The sequence below is a fragment of the Balaenoptera acutorostrata genome, chromosome 3 (genome assembly GCF_949987535.1).
Source record: "Balaenoptera acutorostrata chromosome 3, mBalAcu1.1, whole genome shotgun sequence".
Taxonomy (NCBI): domain Eukaryota; kingdom Metazoa; phylum Chordata; class Mammalia; order Artiodactyla; family Balaenopteridae; genus Balaenoptera; species Balaenoptera acutorostrata.
Window position 1 is genome coordinate 35925356 of NC_080066.1, and position 18653 is coordinate 35944008.

An 18653-nucleotide genomic window follows, 5' to 3' on the forward strand; every position below is an offset into this window, starting at 1 on the left:
AAAGCAAAATGCTAGATGATAAAAATGTTACTTTACTCTTCAAAACTGAGCATACTGTGATGACCTAGAGGGGTGGGATAGGGGGTGGGGGTGGGAGGGAGGCTTAGGAGGGAAGGGATATATGTATACATATAGCTAAGTCACTTTGTCCTACAGCAGAAACTAACACAACATTTTAAAGCAAATATACTCCAATAAAAAAAACAACAACAAGAGGAACGAGTCCTTGTAAGTTAGGCATAGAGAATAAAAATTGAGAAGCAACTCCAAAAAGCTGTAATGGCCATTCAGCAGTACCTAATAATGACTTCAAAGCTAGTTAAATCCAAACTAGAAAGTGATGAACAAGAAATAATGCCTACTCAATAGGGGGCTGCAAATAGACACAGGGGTAAAGTACTTTTGAAACTTTAGATAAGGGAGCTTATTATTTTTACAAGTTTCCCCAGAAGGACAAATCACCCCCAAAGTACAATAATGTTAGCTTAAAATTATTAGAAGACACTTGTTTTAGATTATATTATACTAATAATTGTTTTTCATTTATTTTTCCAAATAAGCCAATTAATTCTAAAAGCTCAGCAACAAACAAAGCAAAACAATAAGACAATTCAGCGTAAAGGTTATTTAAAATAGTCAGGGCTTCCCTGGTGGCACAGTGGTTAAGAATTCACCTGCCATTGCAGGAGACACAGGTTCGAGTCCTGGTCCAGAAGATCCCACATGCCGCGGAGCAGCTAAGCCCGTATGCCACATCCACTGAGCCTGTGCTCTAGAGCCCACAAGCCACAACTACTGAAGCCCACGAGCCTAGAGCCTGTGCTCTGCAACAAGAGAAGCCATGACAATGAGAAGCCCGTGAACCACAATGAAGAGTAGCCCCCACTCGCCGCAACTAGATAAAGCCCGCACGCAGCAATGAAGACCCAACACAGCCAAAAATAAAAACAAATAAATAAATAAATAATTTTTAAAATAAGAAAATAAAATATTCAGTATGCAACTCTACACACAGTTCTATTAAAATTTATAGAGCATTTTTTGCTATAAACATATCAAATACATTTATAAAATACAAAGATTCACTCAATATTAAAGACATTGTTTACATTTTAGTATGCAAAAATATAGATATAAATATATATGATATCACCTGATGAATTTCCAGAGACTTAAGCTGAGTGAAAAATGCCAATCCCCCAAACTTACTCACATGATTACATCTATACAATGTTCTTGAAGTGATAAAATTATAGAAATGAAGAACAGATTAGTGGTTGCCAAGGACTAAGGATGGGGTGAAGCTGGAAGAAAGTGGGTGTGGCTATAAAAGGAAATGAGAGATTCTTGTGGTGATGGAGTTATTCTTTATCTTGCCTGTGTCAATATCAATATCCTGGTCCTGATACTGTACTATAGTTTTGCAAAATCTTACCATTGTGGGAAACTGGGTAAAGGCAACATGGAACGTCTATGTATTATTTCTTACAACTGTATGTATATCTACAATTATCTCAAATAAAATGTTCAATTAAAAAAAAACAAAAACAAAACAAAACAAAACAAAAAAAAGTTGAGCACAAACTTCCCAATTAATGGGAATGAATTCATTGTATACAAACTTCCCAATTAAAGAAAATAGATATAGAAAGGCAATATATTATTTTTTTTCTTATTGCAAAAGAAATAAATGTTCATTGTAAAAACTTTGGGAATAGTTTCTATTCAAAAAAAGAATAAATAACAAAGATTCTTATACATAAATCTTTGCACAAATTTTTGATTATTTCCCAAGGACAAATTTCTGGAAATGAAATTTCTGAGAAAAAGAGTGTGTTTCACGAGCTTTTCAAAATATTACCACATTGCCCTCCAGGAAGGTTGTATTATTATCATCAGGCCATATAAGTTCCCTTTTCTCAGCACCTCCTCTCAGTTTGGATATTATAATTTTCTAAAATTTTTTCCAATCATACGTGTTTCATAGAATTTCAACATTTTAATTTGCATTTCCTTCTTATTATTTAGGTTTAATATCTTTTCATGTATATTTGCTTTTTATATTAATTCTTTAAAAATTTCTTGTTTTCTGTCCTTCATTTATCTATTGGAATGTTTGTGTTTTTATTATTTTTAACAGATAAAACTATTAAATTTCATAGTGAAGTTATCGACTCTTTGTCATTTGTATTAGAAATATTTTCCCCATTTAATCTTGTTTTTGGTGCTTTGTGAAGTCAAGAAGTTTTGAATTTTTATGTAGTCAGCTCTATTCATATTTCCTTTTAAGGTTTCTTTCTTTACTAATGAGATATGCTTTTCCCTCCCTGCCCTGAAAACAGATAAATACTTAAATGTATTTTTCTAGTTCCTTCATAGTTTAGCAATTATGTTTAACTCTTTATTACATTTGGAATGTATTTTGATCTATGGGGTGAGGTAGAAATCTAACTTTATTTTTCTGCAAATAGTTATTAACAAATTATCAGCCAGAATTTTAAAATATAATTTCTTCTATTTATCCCCTTTTTACTACTTAATTTTTGTATTTTACTGTGTTTATGCTTTGGGCCTTGATAAAGTGCCTAAAATCCTTTTTGGAAGTAGGTAGGGAATAAGTAAAATATAATTAGCAGACTTTCCCCTGAAATTAGTTGTATTACTTTGCTGTGAATCATTCCAAAATCTTCTATTACATCCACATTTTTCTTTGTTTTCACAAAATTAACCCTTAACCTAGGTCACACCTATGGAAGAAAGTATCAAACTGCAGAAGATTAAAACTGGATGACATTTCTGTCTTGGAATGAGGACGTCTTCCATCTAGCCATAGAGAAGATCATCAGTGACAAAATTGTATCACCTCCTCTTTCCTCAATCAGGGTCAATTTCTTCTGTATCTGACTCTTTGAAACCCAGAGAGTATAAGAGAGCAGGGTAAAAACAACTTCCCTTGCATTAGGCTCACTTAGCATCTTAAGCACACTTGAGGAAATAAAAGTGCTAGCTGTCTGACTCTTGAATGTCTTAAACCCCTCAAACCAAAGAAGTTTCACAAAATCAACTATGGTTAATTAACAGAAGCCAGCCTAAACTGAGCCCTCGCTGAAAGGGTGGCCAGGTTTGTATGTGTGACCTAGCCTCCTTGGCCACAGTTGATTATCAGAGGCAAACATCTGGTCCACACCAGGTCAATATTTCCCAGGAATTCAGAATTGCAACAAAAGAGCTGGAGCTGAAAACTCACATCAGTCTGGGCTGGGCTAGCCATTTCTTTTATGTGATGCATGTTGAAGCAAAGTGAGCCAGTTCCCACAGCAAAGAGCAACAAATTAGACATGACAGGTCAGATAATAAAACATGGGTTTCAGCTGAAGGAGTAAGTAACCTGGGCTTCACTTTCTGATTCCTGGGTCCAGGCCCTCAAGATGTGCTTATTCCTAAATTCCGCTAAATATCCACTCATCCATCCTGTGAATCCCATTTTGCTTGAGCTAATTTGAGTGGGTTTCTGTTCCTTACACATGATGATCCCTGATCAAGACAGCCGTATATCTAGCCCATGCTTTCTAGTTTACCAGGAAATATTACTGACATTCTCTCTTCACTACCACCCTTTGAGCGGGGTAGGTCAGGATTATCATTACCCTCGTTTGTATAAATGGAGAAAACTGTGATACAAAAAGTCTTCAGTCGCTAGCCCAAAGGCATACAACTAGAGTATGACAGAGCCAAGACTGATTCCCAAAGAAACAAGCATTCCATTATATGATACTGCTTTCTAGTAATCTTGGGGGACGTTGACTACGTACATTAAATGCTTTCATTTACATGGCATTCTTCCACTGTCAACACTAAGTCTGTCTAGTCTGGTTCAGATGGGTTGCATGCCCTGGCTCAAGACAATCTAGGGATTCTTGTGTCTAAAGTTTAGTTGACATTTAGGAAGCTTGGATACCAAACATCCACCTGCTTTCCTTTCCCTGAGAAGCATTTCTTCATATTAGTCAAGTTCAAGACAACACTTATTTATTAAATATACTTTATGGGTTTTGCCTAGGTGGCATGCTGTAAGGAACACAAAAGAAGAATATAATCCATCCGTTACCTAGCGAGCTTGTTATCTTATTGGAGATGTAGCATCTATGTGCATGGAATACATTGAAACCGTGGGTTATTTATTACTGGTATTTGTAGACTTACAGTAGGACTTTGCAATGAAGGAAATAAAATTGTTATCCAAGAGTTAAATTTAAAAGTGAATAAATGGAGCTAATAAGGAAAGAGTAAATCTAATAAGGAAACAATAGATCCTAGATCAGGAAGACTTGACTCAGTCAGGAGCGGGTAGCCAGCCTGGGAGGCATAGAAAAGAAGAAGGAGGAGGAGAGGGATTAGGAGGAAGAAGAGGAGGAGAAGGGGAAGAGATAGGGGGAGGGGAAGAAGGAGAGGGAGGGGAAAGGGAGTAAAGCACAGCAGATAACAACCAGCACCCATTCAAGGACCATTCTGAAGACAGGGGTCTCCTTTCCTCCCTAAAACCATGAGAATACATAAACCTGTATGGACAACTTAGGGAGAGAAGCCAAGACAGGAGGATTATCTAAGAAACTGTGTATTTTTATGCAAGAGAGACAGACCATTACCTAAGAGATGATTTATATAATAGGAGTGGACCAAGCTTTAATTTGGGTTAGATATTTAATTTTCCTCCTAGATAAGCAGTGAGTAGGGACTCAGGAGAAACACGATTTCTGTAGAAGCAAATTTGAACATTTTATCTTCATATCCATGTTATAGTATGAGTTAAATTTCGTGATCCTCTTATATAACAAATGCCAAATTTTCTAGCATAAAAATAAATTATTGTAGGTGGCTACTATCAGCTAGACTAAGCAAATGATGCATCATGAATAAGTAACATTTCAGAAGGGATCTGAAGGATGATGTGATGTGAATAGAACAAGATATGAGAAACGATATAAGCAAAAAAGAAACAGCAAAAATAAATTCAGTATCTATGAGGCACAGCCTTGTCCAGCCAGGGTGAAACTTGTGAGTTGAATAAGATGTAAATCTCACCATCTTTTGGAGGTCCTGAAATGCAAGTAAGGGGAATTAAAAGCAATAGGGATCCACAGAGGGGAGCAATATTAAAAAGGGACAGAATAGGTAGCATTTTAGGAGGGCCAGTATGGTAGCAGGATGGACTGGAGTTCTGCAGATAGATATGAGAGGAAGTGGCCCTAGCCCAGAGTAGAAGAAATGGCAATGGAAAAAACAAAAAAAATCTCTAAGAGAAAACTGTCAGAAATTAGCCATTCATGGGATCCAGAGTATAAAAGATCTTTCAAGGGTCACATCAAATGTCACCTCTTCTGGAAATTTGTCAGGGAGCCCAGGGACCCCACTGTGCAGAATTAACCATGCCTCCCTCTGTGCCCATATAAAAAATGTGTTCATGCTACAAAAATACTCTTACCAAATTATGATACACTTATTTTTAAAAATATGTTCCCTTTGCTTTCTTCCAGCTTTACCTTTAATTTCATATACCCTGGTATAAAAACATACAAGTAGTGAGTGAATTCAGGCATTAGGCCTCCTTGCTGACATGCGTGACTGCTCTTGGAACTTCTCCACTTGCTCTATATACCCCTGATAAGGATAATTCTTTCCTGAGGCCTCTGGGGCCCAGCCCTGGCTGGAAGAGCCCATGCTGAGTGTTGACCAGAGGGTCACGTCTGAAGATGGCGGTTACCTGGAGCCCCAGTACTGCACATAGGCATGTTCTGTTCCCCTAATCTCCCCGGCCCTTCAGCCCAAAGCCCCATCTCCCCTGACAGAATGAATGCAGGGAGAGCCGCTGAACCAATGCCTGATTTCTCAGGGAGGGAAGTGTGGTCCTCGTTTCCTGGTCATGCCTCCCACTCTGCCACGTGAAGCATGGGTTCCTGCATACCACGAGTGGAATTTCTTTGTCTATGAGCTCTGAATGCACGTCCCTAACACATCCAGACTCCATAACAAAAGAACTTTCAATCGTTCCTTGAATGCCTGGAACCTGCTTTTTTCCCAGGTTCCCTGTCTTCTGCTTTTTTTCCCCTGTCTTCCGCTGACGTGGGCAGAGGTCAGAAATGTAGCTGTCAGGCTCGTCAAGCCAGATCCTCCCCTGTGTTGGCGATCCCTCCTGGGCTGCTGGAGCGGAAGGCCCAGGGGCATGGAGGACATCATTTCAGTTGCCTCTGCCTTCAGCTCCCTCCCTGCCCTCCTCTGACCTTTGTCCCTGGCCAGCTGTGAATATTCAGAAGGCCCTTCCTACTGTTCTTGGGGTTGAAGTTTCTATAATGGTATCGGAAAGTGTAATGTTCCTCCAATTACCTCTGCAATTCATGTGCTCCTGGGCTGTTAGAAGTGACCTTGCTGCTGTCTGGGTGTCATGTCATTATCTGACAAAGCTCGAGACCTCTTCACACTTCTTTCCAAGAAGCATGATGGTGTAGCAGAGTGATCAAGGGCACACACTTCCAAGGAGCCTGGAACCTGACTGCCTGGGATTAAATTCAGCTCTGTGACCCTGTGCAGGTTACCTAAATTTCCTTCTCTGTAAAAGTGGAGACAAAAATAACACCTACTTTGTAGGGATTATGAGGATTAAATTTATTTATTCATGAAAAGGCACTCAGAACAATGCCTAGCATTTAAGAAGTACTTAATAACTCTGAGCTATTATTGTTGCTATTAATATTATTCCTGATCTTGGTTAGGGGTTAGAAAGCTGATACACATGTGACAAACTCCATGGTCCAGTCCGGAGGCTGAGAGCCTGAGCCTTCAAATAATCACGTGGAGGAACAGAAGAATTAGCAACCTCGGGAATAGGATTGAACGTCAGGTCTCGGGGGCTCACCGGCGGTGACTTCTGCTTCTCCGTAAAGCACACTTCACCTCCCTATGTGGCCATTGATGGTGACATCCCTTGGATGGGAATGGGAGATCTTGCACTCCCATCAGATGGGACGCTCAGGTCCCCAGAAGTATAGGTGTGAGCATCTTTGAATCACGAAGCAAGTTTCCCTCAAGAGTGCCTGACCTGGGAATCACTAAAGGCAGCTTCCTTCGAAAGAGTGGGTGATAAGCCCCATCCCCAGGGAAAGGGGAGCCACTGACTAGTGAACGAGCATGGCCCATCTTCAGTGAGGCCACTGGAAGGCTGGGAGAAGCAACAGCAGGGCTCACAACTCAGTTCTCTCTCCACTTGAGATGGGCTGCAGAATAGCTCCCTCTCCTGCTCTCTGGACTCCTTGGGGTGATAAGAGAGATGAAGATTTCAAGAGTCCAAATCCCTAACGAATAAAGCAGGAAGCATCTCCAGTAATTATATGTAAAAAAAGACAAAACAAGATGTGACCATATTCATACACTGAGTTCACTGTGGTTACATCCACTTACGGCGCTTGACTCCCTTGAAACGTTTCTCTGTTATATTCCACGGAATATACCCGTATAATCACTCCTGTAAAGGAACAGACTTCTTACAGATCATGGACACTGCAGCTGGGACTGCCTTTATCCACATCTGGTCTACAGTAGGGCTTGAGTATCACGGCTGCAGACACTTGGCGCGTGGAGATGGAGGGGTGCCCTGAACACTACAGATGTGAAAGACCTGCCACAGGGCTCCCTTATTTCCCTGTAAGGAATTTTGTTGGAAACTCTGCACTTGCAATGGCAAGCACAGAAATTAATGTCATTTTCTTATGAAATCTCTCTACGGACTCTCTTAGGATTCCAACTCTGAGAAATAGAAAAGGGCGAAATTTACACTGCTGTCCTCCCCCACTAGCTCCCACCTCCTAAGCATCTATTTCTCGCCAGCCTGGAGGTTTTAAAGGTTTCTGCAGACTCCTCTGAGGGACCATCAATTAGAGACCATGTGTACTCCCAAGACCCTCGGAGCCTCAGGGGCATGAGATCTTCACTCAGGCTCACCAAAGTTCTAACCATTGCAACTAATATGCACCAATTTTAGTAGATTACATTTTTTCTCTACATTGCATGGTACAACACTCCTAGACCCTTATATAACACTTGTGTTGAAAAGAGCTAGCTAGAGCAGAGTCTCTCTCTCACACACACACACACACACACACACACAGAGAGAGAGAGAGAGAGAGAGAAAGAGAGAGAAAGAGAGGGAGAGAAACCCTAGAATGAAATCTCAGAATGGAACTAGCTAGAGCAGTCTCTCTCTCTCTCTCTCTCTCTCTCTCTCTCTCTCTCTCTCTCTCTCACACACACACACACACACACACACACACGAGAGAGAGAGAGAGAGAGAGAGAGAGAGAGAGAGAGAGAGAGAAACCCTAGAATGAAATCTCAGAATGTAATATCTTGATCTGGACATTTAAAATGAATTCTCCTAGATAGCTTCACAGAGTATTCCTTAATAGCATACTGTTGTGAAATTTATTCTGGAATGACTGCAAGGAATTTGCCAGACCAATTTGCCTGAGAAGCCGAGCTGTCCCACTGTGTTAATCAGAATAATGCACCCTCCGCAAAGATGGTCACAACCTAATCCCTAGGACCTGCGAATAGGTTACCTTACATGGCAAAAGGGGCTTTTGCCCAAAGCGTCCTTTGACTAAGGTTAAGGACCCTGAGAAGGGGAGATTATCCTGGATTATCCAGGTGGGCGAACCTTGCTCAGCTGTGATCACAGGCAGATGTGACGACATAAAAATGGACCGAGAGACGCAATGTTGCTGGCTTTGAAGTTGGAAAAAGGGGCCACAAGCCAAGGAATGTGGGCAGCCTCTAGAAACTGGAAAAGACTAAGAAATGGATTCTTCCCTAGAGACTCCAGAAGGAATGCAGCCCTGCCAACACCTTAATTTTAGCCCAGTGAGACCCGTATCAGAATTCTGACCTCCAAAACTGTAAGATAATAAAAAATTTGCATTGCTGTAAGCCAAGTTTGTGGTAATGTGTTGCAGCAGCAATTAAAAAATAAAATGTACCCAGGCAAAAGGTAGTAGATGGAAACGTCTTGTGTGTAAAACCCTGAGGCTGCTAATACATCCACGTGCTGGTGTAAGAATGAATGCTAGGGGACTTCCCTGGCGGTCCAGTGGTTAAGACTCCGCACTTCCAATGCTGGGGGCACGGGTTCAATCCCTGGTCGGTGAACTAAGATCCCACATGCTGTGCGGTGAGGCCAAAAATAAATAAACAAAATTAACTAATTTAATCAAAAAAAAAAAAAAGAACGAATGCTAGACTCTGCTTGTACCTAAATGCCAGCCTGTGTCTGTGCTCGGTCAACCTCTCTCCCTCCTTCATCCCCACCTGGATTCCAGCTCATTTAATTGTGCACCCACACGCATGTGTATCTCTCGATTCCTCAAGTCCATCCTGTCACAGGACATGTGAAACCTATTTGCTTTGTCTCCCAGAATCCCTCCTAGGACATAGTGGACACAAGTCTGGCTACCTCAGGGCTGGGTGATATTGGATTTTGAGTGCCCTATAAATAAGCACGATTTTTTCCCACCAAAGTTTGAGAGAGAAACATTTCTGCTTCGCCACTGATTAAAATAGACTGAAAATGTGGCTTGAGCTCCACAGACAAAAGGTCCTGCTAACACTGCCTATTCTCCACTCCCCAAGTCTAGAGCTTGAGGCTGTCCAACGAGGAAAAGTTTGGGTCCATAGAACAGAAATGCTTACCCAGGACTGCTGTCTCACACTGGCCCAGGACAGAGAAGGAACAGAGATGGGCAGTCCCTCCAGTAAGTGAAACATTTAAAATAAATGATATAGCTAATTGAGAAAAATTGATTTTTTAATAAAAAACCTAAATCTCACTTAGATCTTAAGATTTTCAGAATTTCCTTTGAATTCCTGTCATTTTGATTTGGGTATACATCACAAACAACCAAAACGTTTTACGTGGAAAATAGGATTGGTGCTTTCCGACATTTTATCTTGCATTGCACGTTTTTATATTTGAATTTTAGTTTTTGTTTGTGTTGATCACTGTAGAATGAGAGCAAGGTTTACAAACCCTTCCTCAGGTGTGGTTTTCTTGAGTCACCTACAGTACTCCTTAACACATTTTGCAGGGAGCGGGACAGGTGTTTTGGAGCAGGAGAAACAGCACTAGACAAGTTCAAGTCTGTACGCTTCCTATGCGGCCTTCGGAAAATAATTTCACCTCCCACGGCCCCAGTCCCCTCATGTGAAATAAAGAAATAACCACACCTCATATGACAACATCTCGGAGACAGTTGTGAGGGTCAGGTGAAATCCTACACATAGAGCATTTTGAACTTTGAAGGCATTTACAAGTATTATGTATTGTTTCTATGAATTCAGAAATTATTAAATGCTTACCAAATTAGATCATACATGTGAAGTGGCCTAAAAAGGTAGTATAAATGGCAGGTATGAGATAAACAAAACCTGTTGTCAATTAAATGAATATTCAAATTTTCCACAATGAGTACCAAGAGGCCATTAACTTTACAGTACATAATAACTTCAAACATGAACATATTTTATGGGATTATATATTTTAATTACATACAGAACTTACATGATTGCTGCATGTCTTGTATCGAATATTCTGCCCTTCACAATTCCTGAGGAAAAAAAAGAAAATAAGGATTTCATGGAAGTTGCAAGCAGGAAAAAAAAAACAAGTGAAAACGAGGCACACGTAAAACTTTTATTAGTGCCCATTACCTCAAAGATTCAAAGTTTAGATTCTAAGAAATAACTTTCAAGGATCAGGAGGCCAGAAAGTCTCATGGAAGTGTCACATTAAATATAGTGAATTCTTTAGTTGAATTAATGTAATAATATTACTTAAGCACAGTTTTTACCCCAGGGTCTATATAACCACTGAAATTAATGTATACTGTGTGTGTGTGTAATGTGTGCATACATGTTTTCTTTTTCTATGAAAAAGAAGGTAAAGCTACAGGCAGAAGTATCTGTGTAGAACGTCCCTGTAGGGGAATTTCTCTTCCTCCCTCACTGAGGTCACCAAGTTAGCTGGGCCCTCTATAACCTCCCTCTCTAATCAGTACAATGGTCTCTGTCAGAAATTTGCCTGAGGCAATGCTTATATTTTACTTCAGCCACCAGCCTTATTAAACAAATGCTACAAAATAGTGTTGGGGTGGATTTCTTAGGACACCGATCCTCTAGGATCTGAAGTCATATACGCATGTATGTATATGCTTGAGAATCCTCCAGGGATGACCACACACTATCCTTCCCTCCAACCACTTGCTTTGGGACCCAGCCACTCATCTTCCAGGCAAGCTTTCCTTTTGGATGTTTGGAATTCCATCTGGCAGGTCTTTTCCTCAGTGCAGTGCTTGCTGCTCTGTATTTTACATTAACTCCTTAAAGATAATTCATCTGTGAATGGGATCTTTCCCAGTTTTTCCATGGAGTTATGTTTTTACCCTTTATGTGTCCCTGGTCAATTCAATGGCAAATTTGGAGCAAGAAAAGCTAAACACAGGCTTAACTCGCCATCTTGAATTAAAAGTCAAGTGTTAATTTGTTTTAGAATAGTTAGTCCTGGAAGAAGAGAACTTTTTTTTTTTTTGGCTGTGTTGGGTCTTCATTGCTGCGTGCGGGCTTTCTCTAGTTGTGGCGAGTGGGGGCTACTCTTTGTTGCAGTGCACGGGTTTCTCATTGCGTTGGCTTCTCTCGTTGCAGAGCATGGGCTCTAGGCACGAAGGCTTCAGCAGTTGTGGTGCTCGGGCTCAGTAGTTGTGGCTCACAGGCTCTAGAGCGCAGGCTCAGTAGTTGTGGTGCACGGGCTTAGTTGCTCCGTGGCATGTGAGATCTTCCCAGACCAGGGCTCAAACCTGTGTCCCCTGCATTGGCAGGCTGATTCTTAACCACTGTGCCACCAGAGAAGTCCCTGGAAGAAAAGAACTTTTAAAAAGTGGATCCAAAGAGATCCTTTTTTGCTGGTGTGATTTAAATATGAGCCTATATGAAATGACTGAACAAGTCTATTTCAGCAGTATATAACTCACTGCACATACCTTCTGACAATTCTATTTTTTATCAATTACAAAAAGAGTAAGTGAAGACAACTAATGTGCCAAGAAGTATAAAGGAGGAAAACCAAGCATTAAAAATCCCATCATTGGGACTTCCCTGGTGGTCCAGTGGTTAAGAATCCGTCTTGCAATGCAAAGGACACCAGTTTGATCCCTGGTCGGGGACCTGAGACCCCACATGCCTCTGGTCAACTAAGCCCGAGTGCCGCAACTACTGAGCCTGCTTGCTCTGGAGCGCATGCGACCGTGGCAACTAATGAGCCTGCATGCCACAACTAGAGAGAAGGCCACGCACCACAACAAAGAGCCCATAAGCCGCAACAAAAGATGCCGCATGCCACAACTAAGACCCGACGCAGCCAATCAATAAATATTTTAAAAATCCCATCCTCAAGACCTTTACCCTTAATAATCTGGCATTTCATCTTCCAGAGTTTCTGCCCTGATTTATTTACAGTTGTGAAATCATACAGCCCATTCAACTTCGTATTCATTTTAATCTAATATTATAGCCTTTTCCCATTTTATTAATAATTCCTTGGAAAAAAATTGTTTAATGACTACATAATAGTCCATAATACAGACATTACTTTTTTTGTAGTTTTGAATTTGAATTTTTTTAATTGTGGTAAAATACACGTAACATAAAATTTACCATCCTAACCATTTTTAAGTATACTCTTCAGGATTGTAAGTATATTCACATTGTTCCACAGACATTACCTTTTGTGGGTATTTGTGCTGCTTCCTCTTTTTCCCTACTTTTAAAATTTACATACATTAAAATTCACTTTTTGGGGGTGCACAATTTCATGCGTTTTCACAAAGCCATACAACGGTGTAAGCACTACCACAATCAACATGTGGAACAGCTCCATCACCCCATAAATGCCCTCAGGTTGCTCCCTTGTGGTCAACTTCTCTCCACCCTCAGCCTCTGGCAACCACTGATTTGTTTTCTGCCCCATTAATTTTGCCTTTTCCAGAATGCCATGTAAACGGAATCATACAGTGTATAGTTTTTTGAGACTGACTCCTTTCACTTAACATAATACATATGAAATCCACCCATGCTGTTGCATGTATCCATAGTTTGCTCCTTTTTAATTGCTGAATAGTATTCCACTGTGTGTATGTACAACAGTTTATTTACCCATTCACCAACTGGATATTTGGGTTGTTTCCAGCTTTTAGCAATTACAAACTAGAATGTTGTAAACATTCTACATTCATACAGGTTTTGTAAACATTTGTAAACAGGTTTGTAAACATTCATACAGGTTTTGTAAACAGATTTGTAAACATTCATACAGGTTTTGTGTGAACAACTTTTCATTTCTCTTGGGCAAATACTAAGAGGTAGGATTGCTGAGTCTGCTTACTTTATATGATAATCCTTTGCTAAACATCTTTATGCTTTCATTTTTGTTCACATTTAGGATACATATCTAGAAATGGATAACAAATGCCATTCCTTTTATCTTATGATTTCTTCATGTATGCGTTTTTAACTCTTGGTTGGCTAAGTATTATTTGATTGGTTGTTTTTTCAAGAAGGGTAAATGTCTCCCATATTATTACTAAACTTTGTATTTCACATAGGAAAGGCAATGAAGCAAGATATATTACTTTTTTCATGTTCCTTTTTCCTCAAAACTGTAGACACGTTTCATTGACCTTTGACATTTAGACTCACAGAAGAGAAGTCTGATTTTTATTCTTTTGTACATGTGTTTTATTTTCCTGCCTGGAAGCATATAGTGTTTTGTTTTGTTACTATTTGAAGTAAAAATTATAGTCAGGGTGTACCTAATTGTGTGTTTATTTTCATTGATTTTGACTAAAAATGGTTGGTCTTTTTGACTAGAATACTCAAGGTCTTTACTTGCAGTGCTGCATATTACTCTCAGATTATAATTTTGATTACTGCTCTTGTTCCAAGAATATCTGTAATTCTTAAGTTAGAGTTCCCTTTCTCTGCTCTTATTATTTCCTTATTGATCTATGATTTTCTCTAATATACATCTCATTTGTTTGACCTTCTCTTATACTTCCAAGAAATCTCCTACAGATATCCCTCCACATGACTGATTTTCTTTTTCCTGTAGTGATTATTTTGTGTTTTATTGTCTGGTATGCTTTTTTTTTTTTTTCGGCCACGCCACGCAGCTTGTGGGATCTCAGTTCCCTGACCAGGGACTGAACCTGCGCCATGGCAGTGAAAGTGAAAGCCCAGAATCCTAACCACTAGGCCACCAAGGAACTCCACTGATACATTTTTTTTAAATGTTTTTTTTTTTTTTAATTTTTATTTATTTATGGCTGTGTTGGGTCTTCGTTTCTGTGCGAGGGCTTTCTCTAGTTGTGGCAAGCGGGGGCCACTCTTCATCACGGTGCGCAGGCCTCTCACTATTGCGGCCTCTCTTGTTGTGGAGCACAGGTTCCAGATGTGCAGGCTCAGTAATTGTGGCTCACGGGCCCAGCCGCTCTGCGGCATGTGGGATCTTCCCAGACCAGGGCTCGAACCCGTGTCCTCTGCATTGGCAGGCGGATTCTCAACCACTGCGCCACCAGGGAAGCCCCTGATACACTTTTTGATACTGCTTTTTCTTTCTTTGCAATCCTTCTTTTTAAATTTATTTATTTATTTATTTTTGGCTGTGTTGGGTCTTCGTTTCTGTGCGAGGGCTTTCTCCAGCTGTGGCGAGCGGGGGCCACTCTTCATCGCGGTGCGCGGACTCTCACTGTCGCGGCCTCTCCCGTTGCAGAGCACAGGCTCCAGACGCGCAGGCTCAGTAGTTGTGGCTCACGGGCTTCGTTGCTCCGCGGCATGTGGGATCTTCCCAGACCACGGCTCGAACCCGTGTCCCCTGCATTGGCAGGCAGATTCTTAACCGCTGCGCCACCAGGGAAGCCCTTTGCAATCCTTCTTAAACTCACCCTTCTCCATCCACATCTCATACCATCCTCACCTTACTTTCTGCTCCAATTGCATCATGTACCTCAGTCTCTTCATATCTGTTTTCTGGGAGGTGCAGTCCCTAATGGGATTTAGAAAGTATACAGGAGAAAGGCATTTTGGAGTGAAAAGAACAGCACTACGGCTTCCTCCAAAAGCATTACCTAAATGATACTTAAATTTCTGAACTGGAATACAGACAAAGTGTCCAATTAGTTGCCTCCTTTTAATATAGTTCTCTTGACTTGTAGTTTAGAACACCTTCCTAGATTATTGCAGTAGTTTGACCCAGTCTTAGTATTTTCTAACACTGTATATTTCCATCTTTGTGACTCATCAGAGGTATAGGACTTTGAAATTTATTAAACTCTCAGCCAGGCTACATTAAATTTTAAACATTCCAGAAGCACCAAACTGGGAGTCTGGCAGGAAAAATTTATTAGGGTGGAGAAGTCTCTCTCTTGGTCAAAAGGATATGACTCCATTCTCCTGGGAAACAACAGCTATACCAGTGGACAAGGTCATTTACTTACATGACTTATTTCATTGTGCTTATTATGTGTGGATAAAAGAAGAAAATAAATTACAGAAAAAGTGAAAGGGTAATTTGAAGTACTCTGCTTTTTTTGGAAAAGCCCCAATTGAGGAAAGCAGCTAATAGATTAGGGAAGTGATAACCAAAATCTTCTTGTATTATGCTGACTTATAACCCTAAAAAGCTTTTGATTCCAATTTCATGGGGGCAGGTAAATTACAAAAAACATGGCTTAAGAGAGTATTTGAATTGATCTAAATACTGGAATACAAAAACTGTGGAAACTTACAAAGAATGACATTTTCTTTAAAAGTGTATTAGAACTTCAGAAATAATTTTTCAGATGCATTTTTAGTAATTGTTTAATTTTAGTTATTTAAATGAAAAACAAAACCAATTTTGAAAAATTTAACACTTAGAGAAAAGAACATATTTGCTGATGACAGCTTGTGTCTCAGGCCTGCCGTGTAGACCATATGGTCGTGGTCTACACCCCACTGCCATCTGCTATGTCCTAATTGTGAGGCACTAACTTGCATCTTGAGTGTTGGGCCTGAAAATCTAAACCTAAAATGTAAGTATATCTCTACTAAAAATGCCACTACAACTGCAGCAAAGTGATATGAAAAAAGGAGCATTTCATTTCATGAATTCTCAAAATATAAAGTACCATTTTGGACTCATTCCTTCTCTAATGACTTCTTATGGTGAACCTACTCTGTACTAGGATGTGGATATAAAGATGCAGTAGGATTATCTCTCAATTCCCTTAATAAGTCAGCAGTAAGGTTTTTATTTAACCCAACCATCTGGTGGACATTTTTCATATTCCACTTCATTTTGTCCAACCTAACACACACTGAACCCACTGACTGGCCTCTATTGATGTGGAATGCTTTGGTTACAATTTAGTGTGAAAATGAATGGCCACTTTATGAAACAGGCATAAAATGAAATGCAAGTTATTTTAAAGTTAAGGACACTGGAGTCCTAATTCCCCAAGCAGGAACCTGCCAGCTTATTCTGGAAATAATTCCTTTGGCTCAAAGCAACTGAGCTGCAGAAATATTACTTCCAAGTTTTTAATTCCATTCTAATTATTATTTGCAAGAGCTAATGGTTATCAGAAGTATATGAAAATTCAAGAACATCATTTCACAATTATGTATTTTCTATCCATTACAACATTCATAACACCCTGAAACTGAAGATTTTTGAAGCCATAAATTTATGAATATATAAAAAACATATGTTGATTCCACATGAGGATACATTAAAAACATTAATAAAATTTCCCTGGAGTTTATAGCAGTATAATTTATTGCATTCATTTGCTGATGTACTGACTCAAATACTAGTGTCTTAAAAACTAAGAAGCATGTGTTTTGAAGAATAGAAATATATTAATTTTTTAAAATAGCAGTTAACTTAAACCTGTCTTTCCCATGGTTGGCACTTGACTAGAATATCAAATTGCAAATTTCTGCGAGAGAAAGAGACATTCTGGCTGGCGTATGGTTTACAGTGCAAAAGAACTGAGTGTGTATTTAAATGTAATCAAATTCTGAAATAACTTTATCCACAAAGAAATAAATGAGCAAAATAGCCACACTCACCCCCTTTCCTAAATCATAAATTTAAAGGGGCACACTGATAAAAAGAGAAGGCATTGAAAGGCCTTCTAAAGCTTTGGGAGAGTTTTTTGTCTGGTTTTTATGTAACCACCTCCACATACCTCTTCCAAGAAAAATCGACCACAAAAGCTCAATATTTATGAAGAATTTAATGAGTCTCTAAAGCTGTTCAAGGATAAGGAGACCTGATAAGCTTTCCAAGGGAAGTAGGTTTCCTTCTTAACAATCACAGAGTACTTCCAAAATTACAGCGAAACGTCTCAATACGGGAGTGGGTATGTAAGGTTTGGGGCTGCCTAAAAGGTGGGGAGCAGGAAAGACAGAATTATTAACAACCCTACTGCCTTTCCTCTGAAGTAATCTAATTTAATTTTTATGCAGAGAAATAACGTTACTGTCCCTGTTTCTTATCAGAATCATGGAAAGAGTGGGTGCACCACAGGCCTGGCCTTATGCCAGGAACCAAGCTGGAGAACAAATACTGCCTCACCGTACACTTTTCTTAATGTACATACCTCAGAACACACTATTCTCTCATTTAATTTTTTTCTTATATTTGGTTTAAGATCTTCCCTAGCTTCAGATATGTATTCAAACTAGATGAGCTCAGGGAGCAAGCAAAAATTTGGAGATTCCCAGGCCTAAAGGTAAATTTTAAAATATAGGTTAAGATGTGTACATAAATAGACTAAAGAATACTGCGTAAGTCCTAAAAAATGAAAAAGTCAAGAAAGTACTACTTCAGGAATGGTGACTCGAAACACAGTAGCAATATTTAGGATAGAGTTGTTTTGGGGTTCCTACAATTATTTTATTATGAAATGTTTTAAGTCCAAAAAAAGGTCAGGAGAATGATGCAAACGCATGTACACACCAGTGAGAGTCATCATTTCTTGAAAGTTTTCTTCAGATTTATTTTTAAGACATGTGTCATTACAAATATGGTGGGAGCCCCCTGCCAAACCTCCTCAATCTTATTACCCTGCCTCCCTCCCTTTGGTTAGAGGTAACTAAGTAAATGGTATCATAATTTACATAACCTTTCACAGCTTGATTTTTTTTTTGTCCCAACACTATGTTTTTGAAAATATCCATGTTGATAGACGCATCTCTAATTCATTCATTTTTATGGCTCTAGAGTAATCCAATTTATAAATATAGCTCAATTTATCAATTCTTTCTATTTTCTATTGATCAATTTTCCTAAAAGTCTATGAAGATTTAGGTTGGTTCTGCAATGAGCAATCTTATACAATCACTTAGGGTACATTTGCACACGTTTCTCTGGGATATATACCCTAGTCGGACTGTTCTGTTGTGGGCATTTACAGCTTCACTAGTACCAGATAATGACAAACTGCCCTTTAACGTGGGAATACCAATTTTCACCCCCATTAGTAGTGCAGAAAAGTTCTTGTTTTTACACATCT

General features: G+C 39.5%; 1 protein-coding gene across 1 annotated transcript in view; it reads right to left on the reverse strand.

Annotated features, from left to right (window-relative positions):
* ADAMTSL3 (ADAMTS like 3) overlaps positions 1 to 18653 on the reverse strand; it is a 389643-nt gene that overhangs the window by 235247 nt on the left and 135743 nt on the right. Inside the window, exon 5 of the mRNA XM_057543842.1 lies at positions 10604 to 10649. Coding sequence (XP_057399825.1) covers positions 10604 to 10649 — 46 coding nt within the window. The remainder of the gene's footprint in view (positions 1 to 10603; positions 10650 to 18653) is intronic.